Below are 27,836 nucleotides of genomic sequence, written 5' to 3'. Positions count from 1 at the left end.
TTGTTGGTTTGTTTGTGTTGGCACTAGGGTTTGAACTCAAGGCTTGGGTGCTGCCCTTTTAGGTGCTGCCTTTTTCACTCAAGGCTGGCACCCTACCACTTGCGCCACAGCTCTACTTCTGGCATTTTTTTGCTAGCTAAATGGATTAAGAATCTCATGGACTTTCCTGTCCAGTCTGACTTTGAATTGTGATCCTTAGATTTCAGCCTCTTGAGTATCTAGGTTACTCAGGCATGAACCACCAATACCCAGCTTGGAATTAGGGCTTTATTTTGATGATTCCTTGAAGCCCTGTAGGCACAGAATTCCTCCCTTTACTTCCCTCAGTGGAATGTGTCTCGTGCAGTCAGGAGCATGCTGATACTTTATCGGTGTCCTCCGCCTTGCTGGCTGCTGCGGCTTCCTCACATCTTCGCTTGCACAAAGGACAGAGAGAGGGCCTCGCTGTGGGGAAAAGTGAAGCCAGAGGGGTCCAAGAAACCTCCCCAAATGCTGGCTTCTTGATGACAGTCAACTGTTTTCTTTTTTCCACCCTACAAATCCAAAGCCCTGTTGGGGAAGAGAGAAAACGTTAGCTAAGTGGCTGTCACTCTGGCCTTGCATCTGTCCCTTTTCTGCTAGCCTCAAATAGGGTATGCTCAGGTAGAGGGCTCTCACCCCATGTTGTGGAGAGAAAAGGATGTTTGCACAACCAGGCTGGGACTGATGCCACACAGAAGCTGTCTCTGCTTCTTCCATGTTCATCCTTAATGGGCCTGTGTCTGTTGGGGGTAGCCAGCCTCTGCTGGATTCAGTCTGGTCCACCAGAGAATTATGGATCCTTACTCCCTCCTCTGGGATAAAGAGGGAGGAGTTACAGGCTGCAGGAGGTAAAAACTCCTCTCAAGCAGGAAGACTTAGCTCAAGGAGAGACACTGGATGCTTGTCCTCAGTCCCAGGAGCACTGCTGGGGGAGGTTAGGTACTCAGGCAACTGTTGGCTTTTCTAAAACCAACGGTCAGATGTATTGCTGCTACGTGCTAATATGTACATACTGTTTAGTTTGAAGGACCAAAGCGTTCTTAACATGCTCCCTGGCCTCTATTTTCTCAGTTGCATTAACTTTATTGATGGGCCTAAAGAAGTTAGGGGTGTGTGTGTGTGTGTGTGTGTGGTGTGCATGCTAGTACTCTGACTTGAACTCAGGGTCTTTCATTCTTTTTCCCTCATGGTTGCTGCTCTATCCTTCCCTTTCAGAATTTTACTAGTTAACTGGAGATAAGAATCTCAGATTTGTCTGCCTGTGCTGAATTTGAACTTTGATCCTCAGATGCTAGCCTCCTGAGTAGCCAGGACTATAGGCATGCGCCACCAGTGGTTGGCTTTAGTTTTTTGAGAAACCCTGATTTCTATAGGTTGCATTAATTTATATTCCCACCAACAGTGTATAAGGGCTCACTATCCTGCTCTTCCTTTTATGTTCACTAGCATATGTGTGTGCATGTGTGCATATACACATGCACACACATGTGTATATGTGCTTGCCAGTTCTGGGGTTCAACTAAGGGCCTGGACATTGGGTGCTGTCTCTGAGCTTTTTTGATCAAAACTAGTGCTTTACAACTTGACTTATAGCTCCACTTTCCACTGTTTCCTTTTGTAGTTAATTAAAGGTAAAAGCCTTACAGATTTTCCTGCCTAGGCTGGCTTTGAACTGTAATGCTCAGATCTCAGCCTCCTGAGTAGCGAGGTTACAGATATTTATTTATTTGGCTATGGCTTGTTTTCTTGATGATCGCTACCTTACTGGGATAAGATGAAATCTTAGTGTAGTTTTGATTTGCATTTCCTTTATGGCTAAGAATTGTGGGCATTTTTCATCTATCTATTAGGCATTTATGTGTCTTTTTGGAGAATTGCTTAATTCACTTGCTAATTTATTCATTGGGTTAGTCTATTTATTTATTTATTGGTCAGTCATAGGGCTTGAACTCTGGGCTTGGGCGCTGTCCCTGGGCTCTTCAGCTCAAGGAAAACGCTCTACCTCTTGAGCCACAGCGCCACTTCCGGTTTTCTAGTGGTTTATTGGAGATAAGTCTCAAGGACTTTCCTGCCTGGGCTGGCTTTGAATCTCGATTCTCAGATCTCAGCCTCCTGAGTAGCTAGGCATAAGCCACCAATGCCCGGCCTTGTTTAATGTTTTGAGTTGTCTGTATAGTTTGGATATTAATCCTTTATCTATTGAATAGCTGGTGAAGAGTTTCCCCCAGTTTGTGGGTTGAAGTGTGGCTAATTTTTATCTTAGATTCTGTGAATCTGTAACCACAAAACAGTATGTTTGTTTCTTTAATCTTTAATCTTTTTTTCCCTCGAGTTGTAGCAAGTGTGTGTGTGGGGATGAGGAATATATATATATATATATATATATATATATATATATATATATATTTTTTTTTTTTTTTTTTTTTTTTTTTTTTCTCCAGGAGATGAGGAATGCTCTTTTTTTTTTTCTTCCCTATTTTTCCCTAGGATAAAAACAATACTAACAGTAGTATAGACTAGGGAGGTGTCTGGTTCTGGAAAGAGCCTGGAGCAGAGAATCAGAAGACCTGGTTCACCTGCTAGCTGTGCAGCCGCACGCCTATACAGCTGTTGGTGACCCTGTACTTGATTCCTGATTCTTCTATGTCTGTGGACATCTCTCAAATGGACCAATGAAGACTCTGTGACTTCTCATGTATTCCAGGAGTCCTCCTTGGGTACCTGGAATTAATTCATCGACGCATTCATTCATTTACCCATTCACTCATTTACTCATTAATTTGTCAGTTTCTTAGTGGGCTCCTGCCATGTGTAAGGCAATCATTGAGGTACTACATAAAACATGGTGTCTATTCTTGTGGGGCTTGGAGTCCTGAGGGGAAGACAGACTTGGACGTGGTAATCATGTAGCATGTGATGGGTGATATACTGGTGCCCAGTCCAGCTAGGGAACAGGGGAGGCCTCTGGAGAAAGGATGTCCAGGCTGAGATACAAAATAGGAGCCACTGTCCTGGGGAATGGTGTGGTGTGGGGGAAGAGGCACAATGGAGCCTGAGAGAGAGAGAGAGAGAGAGAGAGAGAGAGAGAGACTCTGGATCTTTTAAAGGGATGTCAAGAGATGAGGCCTCTGAGACCAGCAGGGGCAGGAGAAATGTCTTGGGCTTCATTCTGTAGACAGTGGCAGGCCCTGGGCTGGGAAGGTGGCTCAGTGGTAGAGCGCTTGCCTTGCATGCCTGAGGCCCTGGGTTCGATTCCTCAGCACCACATAAGCAAAAAGAAAAAAGCCAGAACTGGTGCAGTGGCTCAAGTGGTAGAGCGCTAGCCTTGAGCTGAAGAGCTGAGGGACAGTGCCCAGGCCCAGAGTTCAGGCCCCATGACCGGAACCCCCCCCAAAAAAACCCCAAAAGACAGTGGCAGGCCCTTAAATTAAAGCCTTGCTTTGCTTTGCCTTTCCCTTTCCCCTTCTCTTTCTCTCTCTTTCTTTTTTTGGCAGCACTGAGGTTTAAGCTCATGGCCTCATGCTTGCTAAGCAGGTGCTCTATCACTTCAATCACTCTGCCAGCCCCCTTCTGTGTCTGTTTATTTTGGCATAGGGTCTCTATGTCTAGTTTAGCCTGTACTGTGATCCTCCTATTTTGTGCGTCCCTTGGTTGCTGGGATGATAGGTACAAGCACTGCGCCTAGCCCACTATGCTTGGAATAGCAAGCTTATGCCACTGAACCAGCCATTGGTTGAGATGGTGTCTTAGTGAACTTTTCTGCCTGGGCTGGCCTGGAACTGCAATCCTTTGGATTTCTGCCTTCCAACAAGTTAGAACTACAAGTTTGAGTCACTGTGCCTAAGAGTTTTCTAATCAAGAGAAGGGGTGGTGGGATTATGGCTTAAGAGGGCACACTGGGGCAGTTGGGTGGGTTGGGGAGAGTACTGGAGGCCATTGTCCGCATCCAGGCAGAGATGATGTGAGCTGGGCCTTGGGTGGAATCTGAAGGTATGATACAGAGGCCTCCTTGGCCTCTTCAAGTCAGAAACAGTGCCATTTTCAGGTGGCTGTGGTTCACCAAGTGTTTTCTCTTCTCAGAGGCACCAAGTGACGTGTTGACCAGCCTGCCAGGGGCCAGTGTCACCCTGACCTGCCCAGTGGAAGAACTTTCAGACAATACCACTGTTCACTGGCTCCTTGCCAGCTCACCACACAAAAGGTGGGCTGGTGTGGGAAAGAAGCTGCTTCTGAGGTCAGTGGAGCTCAGTGACACTGGGAACTATTCATGCTACCTGGACGGCCACCTGGCAGGAACTGTGCACTTATTGGTGGATGGTGAGTTATGTTTGCAGAGCTCTTGTACCTGGTTCCATCGGGACACCTCCAAGGTCCATAAGAAATGTGGTGCTGTGCATTCCAGAAGGATTTCCCATCTAAAGATTTCCCATTTAGAGACTGGGAAGGTGGCTCAGTGGTAGAGTGCTTGCCTTGCATGCATAAGGCTCTGGGTTCGATTCTGCAGCACCACATAAGCAGAAAAAGTGGGACGATTTCCCATTTAAGCTCCTGTTATTTCTTTGGCCCAAGAATTTAGGGGAAAAAGTACACTGATATCTGCCAGGGAAGTACTAAAGGAAGTTCCTGCTGGGTTAGGGCCTAGGGCTACTGATGGATATGGTTTGACTGGCCTAATGGTAGATTGGCTTGGAGCCCAGCAGCCTAGGTTTGAATCCTGCTCCTTTCCAATACAACTAAACTTCCCTGCCTCTGATTCCTTTGGCAAAATGAAGGTAATTTTATTACCTGATCTTAATGCTATAAAGATTAAATAAACTTACACACACACAGTGCATAGCATATACTGAGTTCTCTTTTTTTTTTTTGGGGGGGGGATCAGTCGTGGGCCTTGAATTCTAGGCCTGGGCACTGTCCCTTAGCAATTCAGCTCAAGGCTAGTGCTCTACCATTTGAGCCACAGTGCCACTTCTGGATTTCTGGCAGGGTTATTGGAGATAAAAGTCTCATGGACTTTCCTGCCCTGGCTGGCTATGAACCAAGATCCTCAGATCTTACCCTCCTTAGTAGCTAGGAGTACAGGCGTGAGCCACCTGTGCCTGGCTCAATGCACTTTCTTGCTTGCTTGTTGTGTAATCTTGCCTGTAACCTGGGGAGGGAAAGCTATATTATTACAACACTATCAGTTCATTTTAGAGGTCAGGAAAGTGAAAGGAGGCTGGGACTTGCTTAGCCACGTTGTGTGAATCTACCTCCCCGTCCCCACATTTCCACCACATTTCCACGTGCGTGGGCTGGTCCTGGAGCTTGAACTCAGGGCCTGGATGCTGTCCCTGAGCTTTTGTCCTCAAGGGTAGTACTGTACTACTTGAGCCACAGCTCTACTTCCTGCTTTTCTGGTAGAAAGTTGGAGATAAGGGTCTTATGGATTTTCCTGCCCAGGCTGGCTTCAAACCTCCATCCTCACATCTCAGCCTCCTGAGTAGCTAGGATTATAGCAGTGAGCCACCAGTGCCAGGCTCCCCTCTCCTTTAGACAGGAGTCTGAAGGTGGTACCTCACCTCCCATCCCAGCATCTTCTTGCCTGGCTCTTCGGTTCTGCAGTGGTGCAGGGCAGAGTGCTCCCAGGAAGCTGAGTGTATCCTCAGCCTGTTGTGTTTTCCTTTCAGTTCCTCCCAGGAGACCCCAGCTCTTCTGCTTCCGGAAGAGCCTCATCCAAAATGTTACTTGTGAGTGGAGTCCTCAGAGCGCCCCTTCCCCAATGACTGAGGCTGTACTGTTCGTGGAAAAGTTGTAAGTAGCCTAGGCAGAGCCTGAGGGCGCAGAGCGTGTGTGTGTGTGTGTGTGTGTGTGTGTGTGTGTGTGTGTGTGTGTGTGTGTGTGTGTGTGTGTGTGTGTGTGTGTGTGTGGAGGGGGGGGGCTCTTAAAGGAACCCTGTTTAACTGACTGGCTAGGGATTCCAAAATTTTATCAGCAGAAAATAATTTCTGGGACTGGAGCCAGAGGTAATAGCATATGTGAGGCCATCCGTTCAACTCCAAACACCACCAGAAGAGAAAAGAAAAGGAAATGATTCCTGTGGGATAAGCAAGGGGGAGGAAAATGAGCTCTTCTTTTGGGCTGGGCACTGGGAATTGAGAACTCCACCTATAGGGAAGTGGCTATTATATTGTCTCTTAACAGAGAAACTGAGGTTCAGACAGATGGGTTGATTTGTTTAAGGTCATCTAGATAGTCTGTGGTTCACTGGGAATCCAGTCTGCTTTTAATGACTGTCCCTTGCTCGGAAGAAGATGCAAATGGAGTGGGGAGGCCTTTATCAGTGTGTTGATCCTGTGAGCATAACAGCCTTTTTCCATTAGAAAGGTAAGGAGACAGGAAGTAGTCTTGGGTGGGGAGTTGGGGCCTAGAGCATTGAGGACTGATGCCCTGCCTGAATGGAGTCCCTGACCTGTCAATGGAAGATGGCACAAAGCTGGAGACCTAAGGTGAGATTAGCCAAGTATGGAGCAGAGGTGGGAGATCTTGATCACTGCTTAGCAGTTTTGCCTTACTTTGCTCCCAAGTCAAAGTCTCTTAGTTTAGAAGTTTATCATTTTATTTTCTTTTCCTTCCTTCCTTCGTTATGAACTCAGGGCCTAGGCACTGTCACTGAGCTTTTTTGCTCAAGGCTAGGGCTCGACCACTTTGAGCCATAGCTCTGCTTCTGTTTTTTTGGTGGTTAATTGTGGATAAGAGTCTCACAGACTTGCCCGACCTGGCTGGCTTTGAATCAGGACCTTCAGATCTCAGCTTCCTGAGTAGCTAAGTCAGGATTATAGATGTGAGCCACCAGTGCCCAGCTCTTTCTTTGATTTTTTTTTGTACTGAGGTTATTATTATTATTGTTATTATTATTATTATATTATTTTGCCAGTCCTGAGGCTTGAACTCAGCCTGGCACTGTCCATGAGCCTCTTTTGCTCAAGGCTAGCACGCTACCACTTGAGCCACAGTGCCACTTCCAGCCTTTTCTGTTTATGGGGTACTGAGGAATTGAACCCAGGGCTTCATCTATGCTAGGCAAGCACTCTACCACTAAGCCTCATTCCCAGTCCCTGTACTGAGGTTTGAATTCGGGGATTCATGCTTGCAAGATAGGTGCTCTACTTTTATTTTATTTTATTTTTTGGTCAGGGGCTTGAACTCTGGGCCTGGGTGTTGCACCTCAGCTCTTTAGCTCAGGGCTAGCACAAAACTACTTGAGCCACAGCACCACTTCGGGTTTTCTGGTGGTTTATTGGAGATAAGAGTCTCATGTACTTTTCTGCCAGGGCTGGCTTTGAACCAGCCTCAGATCTCAGATCCCAGATCTCAGCCTCCTGAGTAGCTAGGATTATAGGCGTGAGCCACTGGCGCCCAGATAAGTGCTCTACTTTTAAGACCTATCTGCAGACTCTTGCTTTGTGTGTATGTGTGTGTGTGCCAGTCCTAGAGCTTGAATTTAGGGCCTGGCTAATTTTCCTTAGCTTTTTTGCTCCAGGCTATTACCACTTGAGTCACAGAAACACTTTCAGCTTTTTCGTAGTTAATTGGAGATGAGACTTGAATAGACTTTCCTTCAGACCACGATCTTCAGATCTCAGCCTCCTGAGTACCTAGGATTTCAGGAGTGAACCTCTGGCACCCAGCTCCTGCAGCCCTTTGTGCTGGTGTGTGTGTGTGTGTGTGTGTGTGTGTGTGTGTGTGTGTGTGAGAGAGAGAGAGAGAGAGAGAGAGAGAGAAAGAGAGAGAGAGAGAGAGAGAGAGAGAGAGAGGAGAGAAAGGATCTTTTTGCCTGGGCCTGTCATGATCTTTACCCTTTCAGCCATAGCTCAGATGATAAGCTCATGCTACCATGCTCAGCTTTTTCTGTTGGGTTGGGATCTTGTGAACTTGTTTGCTTGGGCCAACCTGGAAGTGTTATCCTTTGGGTCTCAGCCACCTTCGTGGCTAGAATGACAGGTGCTAGATGTTTAGAATTGTCTGAGTTCAGTCATCAGAGTGCAGTAGTCTTTAGTAGCTAGAGATTTTTTTCACATTCTTCAATTTCCTTGGTGTCAGTCACCCTCAGTCAATTGGTCCAAAAATATTAAGTGGAAAATTCTAGAAATAAGCAATTTGTTTGTTTGTTCGTTTGTCGGTCATGGGGCTTGAACTCTGGGCCTGGGCACTGTCCCTGAGCTCTTCAGCTCAAGGCAAGCCCTCTACCACTTGAGCCACAGCACCACTTCCTGTTTTCTGGTGGTTTATTGGAGATAAGAGTCTTACGTACTTTTGTGCCCTGACTGGCTTTGAACTGAGATTCTCAGATCTTAGTCTCCTGAGTAGCTAGGATTACAGGCGTGAGCCACCAGTGCCCGGCTGAAATAAGCAATTCTTAAGTTTGAAATTGTGCCATTCTGAGTAGCCTGATGATATCTTGTGTCATCTTGCCCAGGTAGTGAATCATCCTTTAGTCCTCCATGCTGAATATACTAATCCTTAATCACTTAGTGATTTCAGTTACCACTGCTTTGTGTCTGACTAGACCTGCATTACTTTTTAATGTGCATTCCCCAAAGCTCAGTGCTGTGAATGGAGTCATGAGAGCATAAAACAAACTGGGTCAGAAAAGTCCATGAGACTGCATTTCCAGAATAACCAGCCAAAAAACGGGCTGGAGGCATGGCTCAAGTAGTCAAGTGCCAGCCTTGATTAAAAAAAAAACAGAGCTGTGATTCAACACAGTTGGGTTTCCGTTTGTGTCTGTCTCCAAAGAATTGCTAGGAAGCCTGCCTGGCATCACTATGCAGAAAAGTGCCAGTCACCAATCTGCAAATATCGCAGCTGCCAGGAGAACTGTTAGCACATTCCACTCCCCACCCCAAAGTCGAGATCAGAACGCCTCACAGCCTGGCTGGGTTTAGATACACAATGTTTGGGACTGGAGATCATCCAGTGTGTTTTTCTCAGAGGCTGATAGCTCCCAGATCAGCTCTGGAGGCTTTCACCCTTTGCCCAGCTCACCTAGAGGACCTTGTTGACAGAGAAATGGGGCCAGGGAACAGGAACAGGGTCTTTAGCTCCACCCTCCACCTTGCCTGTCAGCAGCTTTAGGTGCTGTAAGATCTGCTTTGGAATCGAGACAACAATCTAGAGAACCCTAGGGAAGTGAAGGCCTGCCTACCTTCCCATCACATTGCTTCCCTACGTAGTGTGGAAAGTTGAGCATCTGCCTTGGGACAAGATCCCTGCTTGAGGCAGTGGGAAAGAGGAGAGAGGAATAGGATGGGCTCTGCCTTCCAATGCCAACCTGCCTTCTCAGGTTAGGTGGGCTAGGAGCCTGAAGGCAGCATTAACTCACACTGCAAGGACTAGGGAATCCTTTCTAGAAGGCTGATTGTCCCAGGTGCTAGACACAGCCGGGGCCCAGAGCTCAAACCCACTGCAGAGACAATGACTTGACCTAGGGACAGGGAAAGTGGTTGCCCGCACATGTGGCTGCCGGCACGCACGCACTGCTGTGGACTCAAATACCAAGGTGCACCGGAAGTGAGCAAGCCTTCAGGCTTCCAGGTCAGGTGAGATGGCATCTGACTCACTCAAGTGTCTTTAGCACCCAGAATGGGTTACTGGACTTAGTTGCCTGAAGCCCTGTCACTGCCTGGCCTTTTGAACCCATTTCACATGCAGGGCTTCGTAATGCAAAAGCTTTGCCAGGGCGCCTCCTACTCTGAGGGCAAGTCTTTTATCAAGAGCCGGGAGGCAGGGGCATGGCTCTCCGGAATCACTAATGCATAGCCCGTGGCTCCTAGAGCACAGGCCCTGGCTTGAAGGCTCAGCTTACCACATCCTAATTTAATGCCTAAGTGATAGACTGAGCTCTCTCCTCCAGCACTTGTTTTCTTTTTCTTTTCTTTTTTTTTTTTGGGTCCGGTCGTGGGGCCTGAACTCTGGGCCTGGGTGCTGTCCCTCAGCTCTTCAGCTCAAGGCTAGCGCTCTACCACCTGAGCCACAGCGCCACTTCCGGCTTTTTTTTTCTTTTTGCTTATGTGGTGCTGAGGAATCAAACCCAGGGCCTTGAGCATGCAAGGCAAGCGCTCTACCACTGAGCCACCTTCCCAGACCCTCAGCACTTGTTTTCTTCTCCCCTTAATCCTCCACTATTCCTGGTGCTAGAGGTTTTATACCATCACCACTTTTTTTTCTCTTTCTTTCTTTCCTTCCTTCTTCTTTTTTTCTTTCTTTCCTTCCTTCCTTCCTTCCTTCTTTTCTTTCTTTCCTCCTTCCTTCCCACTTTCCCTCCTTCCCTCCTTTCCTTTTTTCCTTCTCTCTCTCTCTTTCCTCTTCTTTTTTATTCTGTTTGAGACAAAGTCTCACTCTGTAGCCTAGGGTGGCCTTGAACTCACAATCCTTCTACCTCAGCCTCCTTGCTGATACAGTGAACTGTAAAAGAACCCTTATTAGAGAGGTACTCATCGTATTCCCATTTTCAAATGACAAGACAGAGACTCAGAGGTTGAATAACTTGCTTGAAGCCACAAAAGCTAAGTGTTGGGGGTGACAAAAAAGCAACCTTAAATGTGTGTAGTCTGCTGCTGGGATTTAAATCCTGGGATTAGACTTCAGAGCCTGAGCTTCTAACCCTTGGGCCTGGCCTCTCTTGAAAAAAAAAAGAGAGAAAGTGATAGAGCACTGACCTTCTGTTGTGTCCACAGCCAGAATGGCCCGGTGTACTTCCAGGAGCCATGCCAGTATTTTCAAGAGTCCCAGAAGTTCTCCTGCCAGTTCGCCATCCCAGAGGGGGACCAGTCTTTGCATTCAGTGACCATGTGCATCGCCAACAGTGTGGGCAGCAAGTTGAGTGAAAATAAGGCATTCCGTGGTTATACAATCCGTAAGTAGCTCTCCCCTTCTGCAGCTTATTATTTAACTTAATATTCCACCCTTATTTTTTTTTTTTTTTTGGTGCTCATATTGGCATTTGAACTCAGGGCCTCATGCACACCCTTAACTTTTTTGCTCAAGATTGGTGCCCTACCACTTGAGGCACACCTCCCGTTCCTGCCTTTTTTGCTGGTTCATTGGAGATGAGAGTCTCTCAGACTTTCTTGCCTGCACTGGCTTTGAACTGTGTTCCTCAGACCTCAGCTTCCAGGGTAGCTAGGATTACAGGCAAGAGCCACCAGTGTCCACTAAGGACATGGCTTTGCTATGCATGGAGAAGACTCTGAAGCTGGGGTTCTGACTGGACAATTGTCACGCTTCTCTGTACGCTGCTGGCTGCTTCATTGAAGCCTCACTTTTCCCACAGTGAAGCCCGACCCTCCCACCAACATCAAAGTCACTGCCATGCCTGGAAACCCCCGCTGGCTCAATGTCACCTGGCAAGATCCCCACTCCTGGAACTCAGACTTCTACAGGCTCCATTTTGAACTCCGATACCGGGCTGAGTGGTCAAAGTCATTCACCACATGGCTGGTAAATTCATCTTCTACTTCTAAGCAAAAAAGCACTCTAGACCCTCGGGGATAGCAGGTTTCCAGGTCATGCTTTGTGCTTTCCTCCCTGCATGGTGTTGAATTTTTAAGTCATTAGACCTTATGAGCCTTGGTTTGTCTCATTTACAAGATGGGAATAATTAATGCCAGGCGGGTCTCCTCTTGAGAGGCCTGTTTGAAAGGACAGGGGGAGATGTGGGATATGAGTGTGCAAGGACTGTGGCTCTCAGCTATTCTAATGGATGAGGTTGGTGTAGTGATCTATAGCTTCAGGGTGTGTGGCTCAGGGCAACTCTGTCTTGCTCTCAGCCTCCAGTTTGGTGTGAGGGCTGGGTGGCTGAGGGCATGTCTCCCTGCTCATCAGGGCCTACCTACCCAGAGTCACTGTGTCTCCCTTCCTCAGATCAGAAGTTCTCAGTATCGCTGCATCATCCAGGATGCCTTGCGTGGTACAAGGCACGTGGTGCAGCTCCGAGCCCAGGAGGAGTTTGGGCTCGGCCAGTGGAGCAACTGGAGCCAGGAGGTCCTTGGCACTCCTTGGACAGGTACTTGGTGTGGAGGGAGGATGGGCGCTTTTCAGTTTTGCTATGTGACAAGTCACCCCCAAGCAAGTGCTTAAAATGTGACTATGGTGCACACCCTTAATCCTAGCTACTCAAGAGGCTGAGATCTGAAGATTGTGGTTCGAAGCCAGCCTGGGCAGAAAAGTCCCTTGTGAGACTTTTTTTTGGTCGGTCGTGGGGCTTGAACTCTGGGCTTGGACGCTGTCCCTGCATTCTTCAGCTCAAGGCAAGCAAGCGCTCTACCGCTTGAGCCACAGCGCTACTTCCAGTTTTTTAGTGGTTTCATTGGAGATAAGAATCTCATGGACTTTCCTGCCCGGGCTGGCTCAGAACCATGATCTTCAGATCTTACCTCTTGAATAGCTAGGATTACAGGTGTGAGTCGACAGCCCCCGGCTCCTTGTGAGACCCTCCAATAAGCTACTCAAAAAAAGCTGTGGCTCTAGAGATAGAGCGCTAGCCTTGAGCACTGTTTCAACGACAGTGCCCAGCCCTGAGTTCAAGCCCCAGGCCTGGCAAAACAAACAAACAAAAACCCAACAACAACAACAAAACCAAGCCCCAAACCAAAAAACAACAGCAACTCTATTTATCTGCTCAAGTTTCTGAAGTTATGCGAGCAAGAGTATTTGCCTGCTTGGTCTTGGATGAATCCATAATGCAGTTGACATAAGGCCTGGAGAGTCTAGGATGGCCACACTAAAGTGCTCGACAGTTAATATGATTGGTGACTGAGCCCTTGGTTCCTCAAACACTTCTCACTTGTGGTAGGCCAGTCCAGACTGGGGTGGGGTGGGGGTGGGGCAGGCAGCTAGAAGAAGAGGTGAAGATAGGACCACTCATACTGGGTGGGAGGATCCATAAAAGATTATAGGCATATTATACTGGACAACAATGGCTCCTGCCTGTAATCCTAGTTACTCAGGAGGTTGAGATCTGAGGACCACAGTTCAAAGCCAGACCAGGCAGAAGACTCTGTGAGACTCTTTTTTGTTGTTGTTGTTGTGAGGCTTGAACTCAGAGCCTTGGCACTGTCCCTTAGCTCTTTTGCTCAACGCAGTGCTCTACCACTTTGAGCCACAGTGTCACTTCCAGTTTTCTGGTGGTTAATTGGTGGTAAGAGCCTCACAGACTTTCCTGCCTGGGTTGGCTTTGAACCATGATCCTCAGATCTCAGCTTCCTGAGTAGCTAGGATTAAGGCATGAGCCAGCAGTGCCCAGCTTCTGTGAGACTCAAATTAGGCAGCAAAAGCCAGAAGTAGAGGTATGGTTCAAGTAGTAGAGTGCTATCTTTGAGTAAAAAACAAACTAAGGGACAGTGACCAGACCTTCAGTTTAAGTCCTAATACCAGTACACACACACACACACACACACACACACACACACACACACAAGTATAAGTTCAGTGACATTAAGTCCTCACAATGTTTTTCAATCATCACACCATTGATGCCCAGCATGTTTTTCATCTTGCAAAACTGGAGTTCCAAATCCTTTAAGCAACTGGGCAGTCATCAGCCCTTTCTCTAGCCTCTGCAGCCACCATGCTACTTCGTTTCTGAGTTTGCTCTAGATACTTCAAGTAATGGGATTGTAAGGATTTGTCCTCTGTCTGGCTTAAAATAGTATCTTTAAGGTTCATTCATACTATGGCATGTGTGCAAAGTACCTTCCTTTTTCAGGTTGAATAATGTTCTATTATACAGAAGTAGCACATTTTGTGTATTCACTGATCTGTGGGTGGATACTTGGTCTCTCTGGTCCTTGCTTTGTTCTCTGGGTGGACCTGATGTGTCTCTGAACTCTCCTGGAGTTCTAGGAAGACCTGCCTCTTGTGTTCCTCTTCGCAGGCTGTGTGTTAGATGGTGTGTGGGTTCCTCACCAGCCTGCTCACCTACCACTAAGCCCAGTGATTTTTTTCCCTATCTTTCCTCTGGTGGAAGGTCTGGAGGGCGTGGCAGGGGCCAGCTGCCAGCTCTGGGAACAATCTCAGGTTTCTAGCCTCGGGGCCAGTGCTGGTGTACCTGGCTGAGTGCACGCAGAATATTTGATTTCTTCTCCTCAGGCAGCTGCTCCTCATCTTATTCTGATTGCTTTTGGAGACAGCATTAAATTCAGGGGTGAAGACAGACCAGAGGGAAACCTACCACTTGCCTCTCAACTTGGGACAGAGCAAGAGGAACTTGGGTGATTCTGAGGCCAGAGGGGTTTAGATTAGGAACTGGGGAGGGTGGGCGGGAGGGCGGGGATGAGGAGTGCCTAGCTGATCAGGTATGGCTGGGCGGTTCACAGTGTTGATGCACTCACTATGCTGTCCGTGGGACAGAGGTCATAGGAAGAGCATTAGACTTGGTACAGGGTTGGATGACATCAGCAAAGTTAGTCTCTTAGAGCCTCAAGTCTTGTCATCTGTCAAGTGAGAATCCTGCCTTTTAATGATTTTTTTTGTCTACTGGGAAAAAATGTTCTTTAAAAATGGTATGGAGGGGCTGGGAAGGTGGCTCAGTGGTGGAGCGCTTGCCTTGCATGCCTGAGGCTCTGGGTTCAATTCCTCAGCACCACATAAGCAAAAAGAAAAAAGCCGGAAGTGGTGCTGTGGCTCAAGTGGTAGAGTGCTAGCCTTGAGCTGAAGAGCTGAGGGACAGTGCCCAGGCCCAGAGTTCAGGCCCCACGACCGGACCCCCCCCCCCCAAAAAAAAATGGTATGGAGCCCGGCGCCGGTGACTCATGCCTGTAATCCTAGTTACTCAGGAGGCTGAGATCTGAGGATCTCGGTTCAAAGCCAGCCCGGGCAGGAAAGTCCCTGAGACTCTTATCTCCAGTTAACCACTAGAAAACCGGAAGTGGCACTGTGGCTCAAGTGGTAGAGTGCTCGCCTTGAGCTAAAGAGCTCAGGGACAGCGCCCAGGCCCAGAGTTCAAGCCCTACGACTGGGGGAAAAAAAAAAAAAGGTCTGGCATAGCTGAGAGCAGTGGCTCACATCTGTAATCTCAGCTACTCAGTGAGGTGGAAATGAGGAGGATAGCAGTTTGAGGCCAGCCCAGACAAAAAGAAGTTAGTGAGATGTCATCTCAACCCGCCCCCCCTACATACAAGCTGAGTGTGCTGGCCCATGCCTGTCATCCTAGCTACATGGTTTAAGTGGAAGTATGATGGTCAAGGCTGGCCAGACAAAAACCTCTAGGTCCTTGCCAGGAGCTGGTGGCTCACACCTGTAATCCTAGGTACTCAGGAGGCTGAGAGCTGAGGATCATGGTTTGAAGTCAGCCTGGGAAAGGAAAGTCCTTGAGACTTTTTTTTTGGGGGGGGGGGAGGAGTCTGGTCGTGGGGCCTGAACTCTGGTCCTGGGCGCTGTCCCTCAGCTCTTCAGCTCAAGGCTAGCGCTCTAGCACTTGAGCCACAGCGCCACTTCCCGCTTATTTCTTTTTGCTTATGTGGTGCTGAGGAATCGAACCCAGAGCCTCATGCATGCAAGGCAAGCGCTCTACCACTGAGCCACCTTCCCAGCACCATCCTTGAGACTCTTATCTCCAATTAACTACCAAAAAGCCAAAAGTAGAGCTGTGGCTTAAGAGGTAGAACACTAGCCTTGAGTACAAAAGCTCAGGGACAGCATCCAGGCCTTGAGTTCAAGACTCTGGACCAGCAAAACAAAACAAAATAAAAACTCAAAAGCAAGAAAGAGAGTTGGGAAGGTGGCTCAGTGGTAGAGCGCTTGCCTTGCATGCATGAGGCCCTGGGTTTGATTCCTCAGCACCACATAAGCAAAAAGAAAAAAGCTGGAAGTGGCGCTGTGGCTCAAGTGGTAGAGTGCTAGTCTTGAGCTGAAGAGCTGAGGGACAGCGCCCAGGCCCAGAGTTCAAGCCCTATGACGGGGACACCCTCTCAAAAAAAAAAAAAAAAAGCAAGAAAGACTAGGAAGTGTAGCTCAAGTACTAAAGCACTTGCCTAGCAAGCTAAGTTGAAACCCCAGTACAGAACACGGTTCTGTCTGCCTGGGAGGTCTAAGTCTGGCAGCTGGAAGTGGCCTTGGGGGAGCTGGGGTGGTTGGTAGTGAGAGTGAGGGCTCATGGAACTTAGGAGCCTGACCTACAGCAGGTACTGCCCCCTTGAGGCTGGGCCTGGCCAGCACAAACAGCTTCTGCATCTAAGTACAGAAATGGGGACCTAGGGGGATGGAGAGGTATCTGAGTCATACAATCTGGAGGTCTCTGCTTTGGACAGCAAATCCAGTTCACTGCCATCAACCTCTGTGGATGCTGGAGAACTAATTTCTGGTTTATTGTAGGAATTCTTGGTGGCAGTGATGTTGAATCTGGGGGTCTCCAAGATCTCATTTTCAGAATGAGCATAGGACAAGGTGTCTAGGAAAAGCCCATTAGGCAGAAGAGGGTTGTATGATGCTCCTTGAAAAATCCCATGAAGCCCTGTCTGTATTCCCCCTAGAACAGGAACCTCAGGGTGGGAGAAGGCTGGGGGTTTGTGTTTGTAAGGTATCGAAGGCCAGGACTAGGCCTCTTCAGGAAGCAGGCTCCTCTGGTCTAGAGCTTAGAGGCTACATGTGATCTGCAGCCCTTTGGCTATCCAGTTCTGGGAGTCATTTCGTTCCCCCCTCCCGGGGACAGTGTGCAGATTGAAGAGTGTGTGGTTGCACAGCTCTGAAGAGCTCTTGCCCGCTTCCTACTCTGCCTGCTCCCCCACTTTCCCTTCCTCTGAGCCCAGTGTGGCAGTGTTCTCAAATCTGTTTCACGAAGTGCCTAGGCCACTCCCACTTGCCACCTGGAACTCAGCACTGGGCTGGAGGCAGACTTGGGTCTCTTGGGATGACCTTGGGGAAACACCTTGCTGAGCCCAGTATGGTTATTTGTCAAAGGGAAATAATAACACCTGCTTCTTAAAAAACCCAAACCCCAAACTTGTCTACTAGGGTTATCAGGCTTCACAATGACCACGGAAAGAGAACAATAGATTATAGCACTGGAAGCTGTGTCGCCTGCCAGTCCCATTTCTCTCTCATGCCTGCTAACACCTGCCCAGAAAATATGAGGCCCCGAATTCAAACCCCCACTCCCCTAAACAAGAGCTATAAAAGGACTGGGCTGTGTGTCTGTGATAGAACAAATGTTTAACATGTATAAGGACCTGCACCCATTACCAGCACAAAACACAAAACCAAAGGAAATATAAATGAATGGAAGGGAAACAGAAAATTATTCTACCTGCTATTAATGGAGTCTCCAGGCTTTCTAAGCCCACATACTGTTCACAGTCAATAGCACCTGTCTTGTGGAGCATGAGGGCCAAGTGCAGCTGTCAACATCTGTAGTAGTCTCTTCTTTTATGCTGGTTCTGGGGATTGAACTCAGGAGGCCCTGAGTGCTGTCCCTTAACTTTTTTTGCTCAAGGCTGGTATTCTACCACTTGAGCCACAGCTTCACTTCCAGTTTCTGGGTGGGTGGTTAACTGGAGATAAGAGTCTTATAGACTTTCTTGCCTGCTATCAAACCACTATCCTCAGATCTCACAGCCTCCTGAGTAGTTAGGATTACAGGTGTGATCAGACTCATCTGGGTTACTCTCCCTATTGGTTTCCTCATCAGTGAAATGGGGATAACTATCATTACTCAAGAGCTGCCACCGCCCTCACATGAGACAAAATGATCTGATCAGGGTTCCCAGAGTCATCTTGGGAGCTTAAAAAAAATACTCATGTTGTTTGAAGACTTTATTTAGTTTCACATTAGCAACATTTGATTGCTTCTGGTTACTTTGTGAGTTATTCAAGATAATTCCAAAAATAAATTTCCCACTTAATCCCATGAGACAGGAACCACCAGAGGGAGGTTAAACATCACAGTACTGAATGCTATGTGGGGTTGGGTTTCCCCTTCTCCCTGACAAGTCTCTGGGCTTGGAGAACTTTTTTATTTTTTTTTCTGGGTCCGGTCGTGGAGCCTGAACTCTGGGCCTGGGCACTATCCCTCAGCTCTTCAGCTCAAGGCTAGCGCTCTACCACTTGAGCCACAGCGCCACTTCCGGCTTTTTTCTTTTTGCTTATGTGGTGCTGAGGAATCGAACCCAGGGCCTCTGGCATGCAAGGCAAGTGCACTACCACTGAGCCAACTTCCCAGCCCTAGGCTTGGAGAACTTTAAAGAACCCTGGTAGCTGGGTCTCACAGCCAAAGCTTTAAGGCCATAGGTTTAGGGCGGGGCCTAAAAGGTTCAAGATGGTGCTGTATGGTGGGATCTGGGAAACCTCTGCTCTATGACCATCTGTGCTCAGCTGTATTGCTGTTTAGCTCTGTCTTTGTCTACTGGTTTTAACTTTTATTCTAGCAGCTCCATCACCATGTTCTGCTCATCCGTCTTTCACTCCTGCCAGGTGTTCATTGTTCTCTACTAGGCTGCCAGAGAAAAGCACAAAGGAATAAGAAACTGGGTCCCAGGTGGGTGCCAGTGGCTCACACCTGTAATCCTAGCTACTCAGGAGGCTAAGATCTGAGGACTGCATTTCAAACCAGCCTACGTAGTCTACCCATCTCTCATCTCCAACTAACCAACAAAAAGTCACAAGGGGAGGTGTTCAAGTGGTAGGACATTAGTCTTATGTGAAAAAACCAAGTGAGACTGTGAGGCCCTGAGTTCAAGTCCTATTAATGACAAAGGAAGGAAAGAAGGAAGGAAGGAAGGAAAGCAGGAAGGAAGGAAAGCAGGAAGGCAGGCAGGCAGGCAGGAAGGAAGGAAGGGAAAGAAGGAAAGAAAAGGAAAGAAAGTTTGATTCTGGGGTTAACTTACTGCATGAGTTTAGACAAGTAGCCTTCCCTCTCTGGGCCTGTTTGAGTTCTTTCCACCCCTCCAGTGTGACTAATGTGTGGTTTGCTCCCCATTTCCAGTTAGGTGAGAAACTCCCACTCCTTACCACCCGCTCAAGCATTCATGATTCTACTCCTGGTTCAGGGAGTAGATCTTGGTGTAAACCATTTTAGTGGTATTTTTAACGTTTTTTTTTTTTTTTTTTCCCTCTTGATGGAATAATGATGGCTGACAGGAAAATATTTGGGAAACCCTGAGCGTTCCAGCCATCGCCTGTCATGGTTCAGTGTCTGTTCCCTTGGGCTTGTATTTGCTGCTGGACACATTCCCATGCTAGGACTCTTTGATTCTTGGCCTCCCTTTTGGAGATTTCTGCAGAAACCTTGTTCTCATGCAGCAGTGTGGCCATGAGAGAAAGCCCGGTCCATATCCCTGCTCCTGTAGGGGTGCGAAGCCCATTCAGGCCGGCAAGGAGTCACTGATTATGTTATATATTTTTGTTGCACAAGGTGAAAGGAAGGAAATGAAATTGTTAATAGTGCTTATATCTGGTGATGAGGGTCCTTCTATCTTCTATCCTATGTATGAATACATATAGTAAAATATACAATAGATAAAAATAATATAGTACTCGGCATAGTGGTATATGCCTGTAGTCCTAGCTTCTTGGGAGGTAGAGGTGGGAGGATCACAGTCTGGCCCATGCAGAAGTGTAAGACCTAATCTGAAAAATAACCAGCTGGAGGTGTGGCTCAGTTGGTAGAGTACCTTCCTAGCAAACACAGGGTCTTAAGCTCAAACCCTAGTACCACCACATAAATAGCTAAATAAATGTTTCTTTAGAAATATATAAAGACTTTTTGTCTTACTTTTTTTTTTTTTTGCCAGTCCTGGGACTTGAACTCAGGGCTTGGGTGTTGTCCCTGAGCCTTTCTACTCAAGGCTAGTGCTCTACCACTTGAACCACAGTGCCACTTACAGCTTGAGTAGTTTATTGGAGATAAGAGTCTCATGGACTTTCCTGGGCTGGGAAGATGGCTCAGTGGTAGAGCGCTTGCCTTGCATGCATGAGGCCCTGGGTTCGATTCCTCAGCACCACATAAGCAAAAAGAAAAAAGCTGGAGTGGCGCTGTGGCTCAAGTGGTAGAGTGCTAGCCTTGAGCTGAAGAGCTGAGGGACAGCGCCCAGGCCCAGAGTTCAGGCCCCACGTCTGGACCCAAAAAAAAAAAAAAAAAAGAGTCTCATGGACTTTCCTGCAAGGGCTGGCTTTGGGCCAGCCTCCTGAGTAGCAAGGATTAAAGGCCAGAACCCAGATTAATCTTGCACTTCTTTTTGGTCAGTCATGGGGCTTGAACTTGGGGCCTGGGCACTGTCTCTGAGCTCTTTTGCTCAAGGCTAGGGCTCTACCACTTTGAGCCACAACACTATTTCTGGTTTTCTGGTAGTCAATTGAAAATAAGAATCTCATGAACTTTCTTGCCCAGGCTGGCTTCAAATCGTGATCCATAGAACTCAGCCTCCTGAGTCGCTAGGATTATAGTTGTGAGCCACATGTACCCAGCTAGTTTGATTTTACTTTTAACTGACACATAATAATTTGGCCTCTATATGAATACACTAAGATGTGGATTTTCTAATTTTGTTGACCTGAGGCCTTGCACATGCCAGGCAAGCATTTTACCTCTTGAGCCATGTTTCCCTTCCCCTCAGCTCGTTTGTTTGTATTTCATTGTTAGATTGCTTCTCACTAATTTTGCACTTGAACTCATGACAATCTGGCTTCTTCTTCTCAAGTAGTGCCACAATGTCTGGTCCAATGTGATGTGTTGATGATTGTGAACATTGTGCAAAATAGTTTTCAAGTCTACTACATTATATGGCTCTATTATTATTTGTATAGCTCGTGCCTTAGGGAAATCTTTAGTTATTTCCAGTATCAGGCTTTTATTTATTTTTTGGTGCTAGCTAGTTACTGGGGCTTAAACTCAGGGCCTTGCACTCCGGATTGGCCTTTTCTCTCAAGGCTGGTGTTCTACCACTGGAGCCAAATCCCATTTAGAGCATTTTTTGGTGCTTAATTGGAGATAAGAGTCTTAAGAACTTTCCTCTCTGGGCTGGCTTCGAACCTCAGTCCTCAGATCTCAGCCTCCTGAGTAGCGAGGATTATAGGCATGAGCCACCCACACCCAGATAGCATTAGTTTAAAAAAAAATAACATTGTGGGGCTGGGAAGGTGGCTCAGTGGTAGAGTGCTTGCCTTGCATGCATGAGTCCCTGGGTTCGATTCCTTAGCACCACATAAACAGAAAAATCCAGAAGTGGTGCTGTGGCTCAAGTGGTAGTTCACTAGCCTTGAGCTGAAGGACAGCACCCAGGCCCAGAGTTCAAGTCCCATGACTGACAACAAACAAACAAACAACAACAACATTGTGATAATCTTTATTCTGCTTTGGAGCCCATCTGATAAGACTCTAGGATCCATGACTTAATAATGATGACCCTTCTTTCTATCTGCAGAATCCAGGAGTACTCCAGCCGTGACTCTGTACCCTGCCATGCAGGTGAGCCCATGTTCTTGTAAAAGGGTCAGGGTAGCCATGCTTGGTTGTTAGGAGTGTGGGTGTCACCAGACAGAATTGAGTGTCCATCCCAGCTCTGCTGAGAGGCAGATCTTCTATCCTCCCCAAGTCTCTGTGCAGGGATATAGCTGTTCCATGCTGGGGCCTGGAGAGCATGGAGCAGCCCTGCCTGACGCATTGAATTGCCCGGTGTCTAGCTACTGCTGCATCTCTGGGCCTTTTGGACATGATGTAATGCCTTTGCTTTCAACAGATGCACTTTATCTGAGTCTTTCCCCTGTGGATGCCTGGTATAATTTGCTGGAAAGAGGATTACCTCGGAAGCTGCTTAACAAATTCCTTGAGTAATCCAATTTTCCATCCAACTATATCTCCTACCTTGGTCCTTAATTCCCTCAATGCTAAGCCATTCTGGGAGCTGGGCAACACAGAGAAGGGAGCCTGGGCTCCGAAAGCTCATCCAGGCAACTTCAGCACAGCTGCCAGTGAAAGCCATGCCCTTAGGCTAGAGAGTTCCCAGTACAGCTCCTAGGGGAACTGACACCTCCACTGAGGCCTGGTCCACCTGTAAAACTCTGAACCAGGCATCTTATTCCGTCTTCCTCCTCTTCTTCCCTTGTTTCTGAGGCTGGGGATGGATCTCAGAGCTTTGCACTTGGTAAGCAAGCATTTGTTTTGTTTTATTTTGCCCATCCTAGGGCTTGAACTCAGGGCCTTGGGCACTGTCCCTGAGCTTCTTTTTGTTCAAGACTAGCACTCTAGCACAGTACCACTTCTGGCTTTTTCTGTGCATGTGATACTGAGGAATCAAACCCAGGGCTTCATGTATGCTAGGCAAGCACTCTACCACTAAGCCATATTCCTAGCCCAGGCAAGCATTATTTTTTTATGGGCTCAATTTTCACCCCTTCTCATTCAGTCAGTCCTCACATGATTCCACAAGGGAGCAGAGCTGAGGCCCCCATGGGCTCAGAGATCTGCCCAAGGTCACAGAGGTTGGATGCTGGTAAGTGTTGGTACCTGCATGGAAGCACCACCTAAAAGGGCAATTGCTGAACACCCAGTGTGTGTGGAGTGGGGATGGGGAGGGGGGTTGTGCCTTCCAGCTTTTGGTGGAGAAGCAGACAGAAGCTACCTCTAGCATGTCAAGTAAGGATACAGATATTGCAAATAATGGTGATAATGGGAGTTTTGTGAGGAAAGAATGCTCTGGCAGGGAAGCTTTGAGGAGGAAGTGACATCAGGCTGGGTCTGAATGATGAACTATGTAGAGCCAGGCCTGGGATGAGCGCACTCTCTCTCTCTCTCTCTCTCAGACCACTGCTGAGGAAGAGGAAGATGCCAACAGCAGTTCTCCAAAAGCAACAAGCCTCCCAGGTAAGGGTTGGAAATTGTTGGAATCCTGTAGAAAGTTTTTCTGGAGTTTGCAGAAAAATCTCTTCTTTGGACAGTTGGCCAAGGATTAATAGCAACAATATTTCTTTATATGCTTAAGCTTGATCTATCTATCTATCTATCTATCTATCTATCTATCTATCTATCTATCTATCTATCTATCTATCTATCTATCTATCTATCTATCTATCTATCTTTGAATTCAAAGCTTGGGCATTGTCCCTTAGTAGTAGGATTGTGCTTTACCACTGAGCCACAGCTCCACTTTTGGCTTTTTTGGGGGGATGGTTAATTAGAAATAACAGTCTCATGGACTTTCTTGCCCAGGCTGGCCTCAAACCACAATTCTCAGATTTTAGCCTTCTGAGTAGCTAGGATTACAGGCGTGAGCCTACCAGTGACCTTTTTAAGCATGATATTGTGTGCTAAAATATAGTGAGGGGCCAATGGGATAAATCAGTGAAGTTATTTTGCAATTGGCCTACAAAACAAATGAGTGTAATGTATACCTAATTTCAGGAATCTGAACTGGAAAATCGTTGAGGGGAATTTCTGATTTGGGTGCCTTCAATTCCAATGCTTCTCATTTCTTATAACCCGCAAAACCAGGAAAGCTTACCAACATTTATTCCAGAAAAGCCATGGGGCTGGGAATGTGGCCTAGTGGCAGAGTGCTTGCCTAGCATACATGAAGCCCTGGGTTTGATTCCTCAGTACCACATACACAGAAAAAACCAGAAGCGGCACTGTAGCTCAAGTGGTAGAGTGCTAGCCTTGAGCAAAAGAAGCTCAGGGACAGTGCCCAGGTCCTGACTTCAAGCCCCAAGACTGGCAAGAGAGAGAGACAGACAAAGAACAGAGAGACAGAGAGAGAGACAGACAGACAGACAGACAGACAGGCAGGCAGACAGAGACAGAGAGAGAGACAGACAGAGAGACAGAGACAGACAGAGAGACAGAGACAGACAGAGAGACAGAGAGAAGAAAGGTCATAGGTTCTGTGTTTGTTTTGCTCAGAGTAAACATGAAGTCCTGACTTCAGAGTTCAGTACTTGAGCAACTACAGCTGATGACTCTCAAGCTTGAGGAAGTCCCAGCTTGGTTATCCTGCAGATTCCTGTTCATACCTCAGCCTTTCACCTGCAGTGCCTTCTAGTTGCACAGCCTTGTTGTGGTATTGCACAGCTAGGAAGTACCTGCTAAATACTTAGGACTGAGCTTGGCACAGCTAGGGACTCAGTACCTGGTCTGTCCCTGTTCTCAGGAAGTATGCTGTGCTGTGGGCAGCCTTGGGCACAGTAGACTAGTAGCTGTAGCAAAAAGGGGATAAAGCAAGGTGGATTGAGAGAGCACAGCCAGCTGGTGCCATTTGAAATGGGCCTTGAATGGCATGTGACAGGAGATGGGGCATCCAAGGGCAGCTGTGGAGAAAGATGCTTGAGTTTCCCTATATCCTTTTTCCTCTTTTTTTTTTTTTTGTCGGTCGTGGGGCTTGAACTCTGGGCCTGGGCGCTGTCCTTCAGCTCTTCAGCTCAAGGCGAGCGCTCTACCACTTGAGCTACAGCGCCACTTCCGGTTTTCTGGTGGTTTATTGGAGATAGGAGTCTCACGGTCTCTCCTGCCCGGGTTGGCTTTGAACCGCGATCCTCAGATCTCAGCCTCCTGAGTAGCTAGGATTCCAGGCGTGAGCCACCAGTGCCCGGCTTTCCTTTTTCCTCTTTTTGCACCTTTGAGGCTTCAAACAAAGCCTGACACATGATAGATACCCAATAAATATTTACTGAATAGAGGGATAGGTATAAAAGAGAATGAAATGTTAATAAAGAATCCAATAAACATCCTGCTGTTTCCATCAAGATGTGGGATACCCTTGAAGAGATTGACCCTGTGGCCCATAGTCATTTGCCAGTCTGGGTTCATTCGTAGCTTCAGCAGGGGCTGGTGGCATCGCAACCACAGTGGTTGCCTTTAGGGAAAGAAGAGCCTGAGTCCTGGGTCCACCATGACTTCTCACCAAGCCAGTGAGAATGATGGTTTTGCTTATATGTCCCCTATGCCCAGGTCAACAGTTGTAAAAAGGGCATTGCCAGGGAGAGACATGGCTACTAAGGAAGCTAGATTGTTCTTCCTTCTGTTTGATGAGATGTTTTGAAGGACCAGCTTTATGCAAGGCACTCTTGGAGCAGTTTGGGAGTATAATAGTGAGAAAGGCCCACATGACCTCTGCTTTACGAGAGTCAGACTAGAGGAAGAACTGGGGGAATAACCAGGAACACTTGCCCAGATTGGAGTAGGTGACCTCACCTCTTCAGAGACAAAAAAAAAAAAAAAAAAAATGGCAGAGTCAAAACTGGACAGCAAAGATGGGAAGGTCATTTTGGGAGAGAAGGGGGGCAGTGGGAGGGGAACTCCGAGGGAAAGGGCCAGTGGCACATCCAATAACCAAGAGAAATTCAATGGCTGGGGCTTGAGGACCAAGCTGAGGGGTGGTGGAGGAAGGCAAGAGATGACATCCCAATGCACAAACACTTGATTGAAAGTTTCTGAGCCTCTTTGGCATGGCCCTCAATGGAACTGCAATCAAGAAGTCCCCAGAACCTTCTATTCTTGGCGTTCCCCTGGTCCTGTGCCTGTGGGGGCAGACTACATGCCACCACCAGGAAAGCCATGCTGAAAGTCAGTGGGCGTCTGTGGCTGACCACAGGAACTCAGAAACCGAGCTTGAGGTATATGTCTCACCAAGAAGTGGAATCCTGGGCTCTGCCTGATTGTGCTGGAGTGATCCTAGAGCTGGTTCTGGCCAGAAAACTGGCAGCTTTTTGCTATTTACCTGAGCTGTTTTCTGTTGGGGGTGGGAGGGGCTTCTGTGAGGCTTTCCACAGCCAGCTGAGTGCCCTTCTCCCCCTCTCCTTCCCCCTTCCCATCCTCCCCCTCCTCTTCCCCCTCCCCCTTCCTTCCTTTTTTCTTTCCTAGTACAAGATTCTTCTTCTTCATCACTGCCCACATTCCTGGCGGCTGGAGGCAGCCTGGCGTTTGGGTCCCTCCTCTGTATTGGCATTATCCTGAGGTAAGATGGGCTGTGGGGGACAGGGTGGGGGAGGGGAGGTGGCTCTGTTCTGTTCTTGTATTTCTTAGTTTTCCTTTGCACATCTGGTCATCAAAATTTGCAGAGTATTTGCTCATTCATTTCCTCACTCAGCAAAAGCATACATATTAACACATGTAACACACAGCACCTGTTTCAGGGGCTGTAGGAGACAGTACCATCTAGAGAGGAAGCCAGATGTGGAGAGGTAATTTGCAGGAGTGGCCAAGCTTCAACAGAGCAGGAGTAGGAAGGAAAACAGACTGACACTTTAGGAGGAAGTCAGCTGATCGGATGAGGAGAGAGCTTGGTGAGCTACCTCTTGAGGCACTTCTCCACTTCTGGCTTTTTTGCTAATTAATTGGAGATAAGAGTCTTAGGTTGGGCTGGGAATGTAGCTTAGTGGTAGAGTGCTTGCCTAGCATGCATGAAGCCCTGGGTTTGATTCCCTAGTACCACATACAGAGAAAGCAGGAAATGGCACTGTGGCTCAAGTGGTAGAGTGCTAGCCATGAGCAAAAGAAGCTCAGGGACAGTGCCCAGGCCCTGAGTTCAAGCCCTAGGACTGGAGAGAGAGGGGAGTGGGGGTGGGAATCTTCTTACGTGAGCCCCTGGCACCCAGCCTGATTTTCAATGAAGTAATAAAGGAGCTATTCCCTGCCTGGGAAGGGATTTCTCACTTTACCATAGTCACACACTTGAGCATTTTGCTTCTATTTCTGCATTATTTCTTCAACAGGCTTTGCTTGGAATCTACTACATAGCTACAGAAGTGGATGTCAGATGGCTTCTGTTTGTCAGATGAAGAAATTAAAACTTGAAAGGGGTGTTATTAGTAAGAACAAGGCCAAGATTCAACCCCAAAGCTCACAATCTATGGATGGGGCCTTATGGATCATTTAGTTAAATTCTTTAATTGACAAATGAGGGAACAGGCCAAGTAAAATGCTTGCCCAAGTACAACCAAGACCCAGGCTGGAGTACATCCTCGAGAGCCTTGCCAAGGCGCCAGCCTGCTATTAGCCTGGCTAAGATAGGGCCCAGCAAGGTCTCACCGTGGTCTCTTAGCCAGCAGCTCCATCATGGTGGGCTATTAACCACTAACAGAGAAGTGTCAGAGCCAAGTTTGCTTACCTGCTAATGATGCTTGGATGCTGGCTGATTGCTAAACAACCAGACTCTCTGCAGCACAGAGCAAATGCCCTGTACCCCAGAAAATGTATCAGCAATTCATTTCTTTTTCTTTTTCTTTTTTTTGTTGGTTGTGGGGCTTGAACTCTGGGCTTGGGTGCTGTCCCTGAGCTCTTCAGCTCAAGGAGAGTGCTCTACTGCTTGAGCCACAGTGCCACTTCCGGTTTTCTAGTGGTTTTATTGGAGATAAGAGTCTCACGGACTTTCCTGCCTGGGCTGGATTTGAACTATGATTCTCAGATCTCAGCCTCCTGATAGCTAGGATTACAGGTGTGAGCCACCGGCACCTGGCTACAGCAATTTATTTCTTAGCCTGGTGAGTTTCCATTTTCTTTTGTATTTGGTAAAGTTATTTAGAGAGACTCATTTCAAAGGAAAAACTCCACTAGTTCTCAAATCCCTCTTGTCAAGAAAAAGGTATTGAGAGCTAGGGATGGTGGCCTGCGCCCGGAATCCCAGCTAGTCAGGAATCATAGGTAGGAGAATCATGATCTGAGGCCTGCCCAGCTTTTTTTGTTTTTGTTGTTTTTTAAAGTATGAGACCCTATTGGGAAAATATTAAAAAAGCAAAGAAGGGCTGGAGGGATAAGTGGATGGCAGAGCTCTTGCTTAGCAAATTTGAGTCCCTGAGTTTAAACTCTTGTATCACTTTTTCTTTTTCTTTTCTTTCTTTTTTTTTTACCTGAACTC

At 47.5% G+C, this 27,836-nt stretch overlaps 1 protein-coding gene across 1 annotated transcript in view; it reads left to right on the top strand.

The window, feature by feature from the left end:
• Il6r (interleukin 6 receptor) overlaps positions 1 to 27,836 on the top strand; it is a 50,256-nt gene that overhangs the window by 18,124 nt on the left and 4,296 nt on the right. The window contains exons 2-9 of the mRNA XM_042681742.1: positions 4,102 to 4,338; positions 5,688 to 5,811; positions 10,737 to 10,915; positions 11,333 to 11,499; positions 11,923 to 12,064; positions 21,414 to 21,457; positions 22,792 to 22,852; positions 25,844 to 25,937. Coding sequence (XP_042537676.1) covers positions 4,102 to 4,338; positions 5,688 to 5,811; positions 10,737 to 10,915; positions 11,333 to 11,499; positions 11,923 to 12,064; positions 21,414 to 21,457; positions 22,792 to 22,852; positions 25,844 to 25,937 — 1,048 coding nt within the window. The remainder of the gene's footprint in view (positions 1 to 4,101; positions 4,339 to 5,687; positions 5,812 to 10,736; positions 10,916 to 11,332; positions 11,500 to 11,922; positions 12,065 to 21,413; positions 21,458 to 22,791; positions 22,853 to 25,843; positions 25,938 to 27,836) is intronic.

Source organism: Dipodomys spectabilis, unplaced genomic scaffold (genome assembly GCF_019054845.1).
Source record: "Dipodomys spectabilis isolate Male_0828 unplaced genomic scaffold, ASM1905484v1 ptg000069l, whole genome shotgun sequence".
NCBI classification, from domain to species: Eukaryota; Metazoa; Chordata; class Mammalia; order Rodentia; family Heteromyidae; genus Dipodomys; species Dipodomys spectabilis.
Note: the sequence above shows the minus strand (reverse complement) of the source record. Positions and strands in the feature narration are given on the sequence as shown.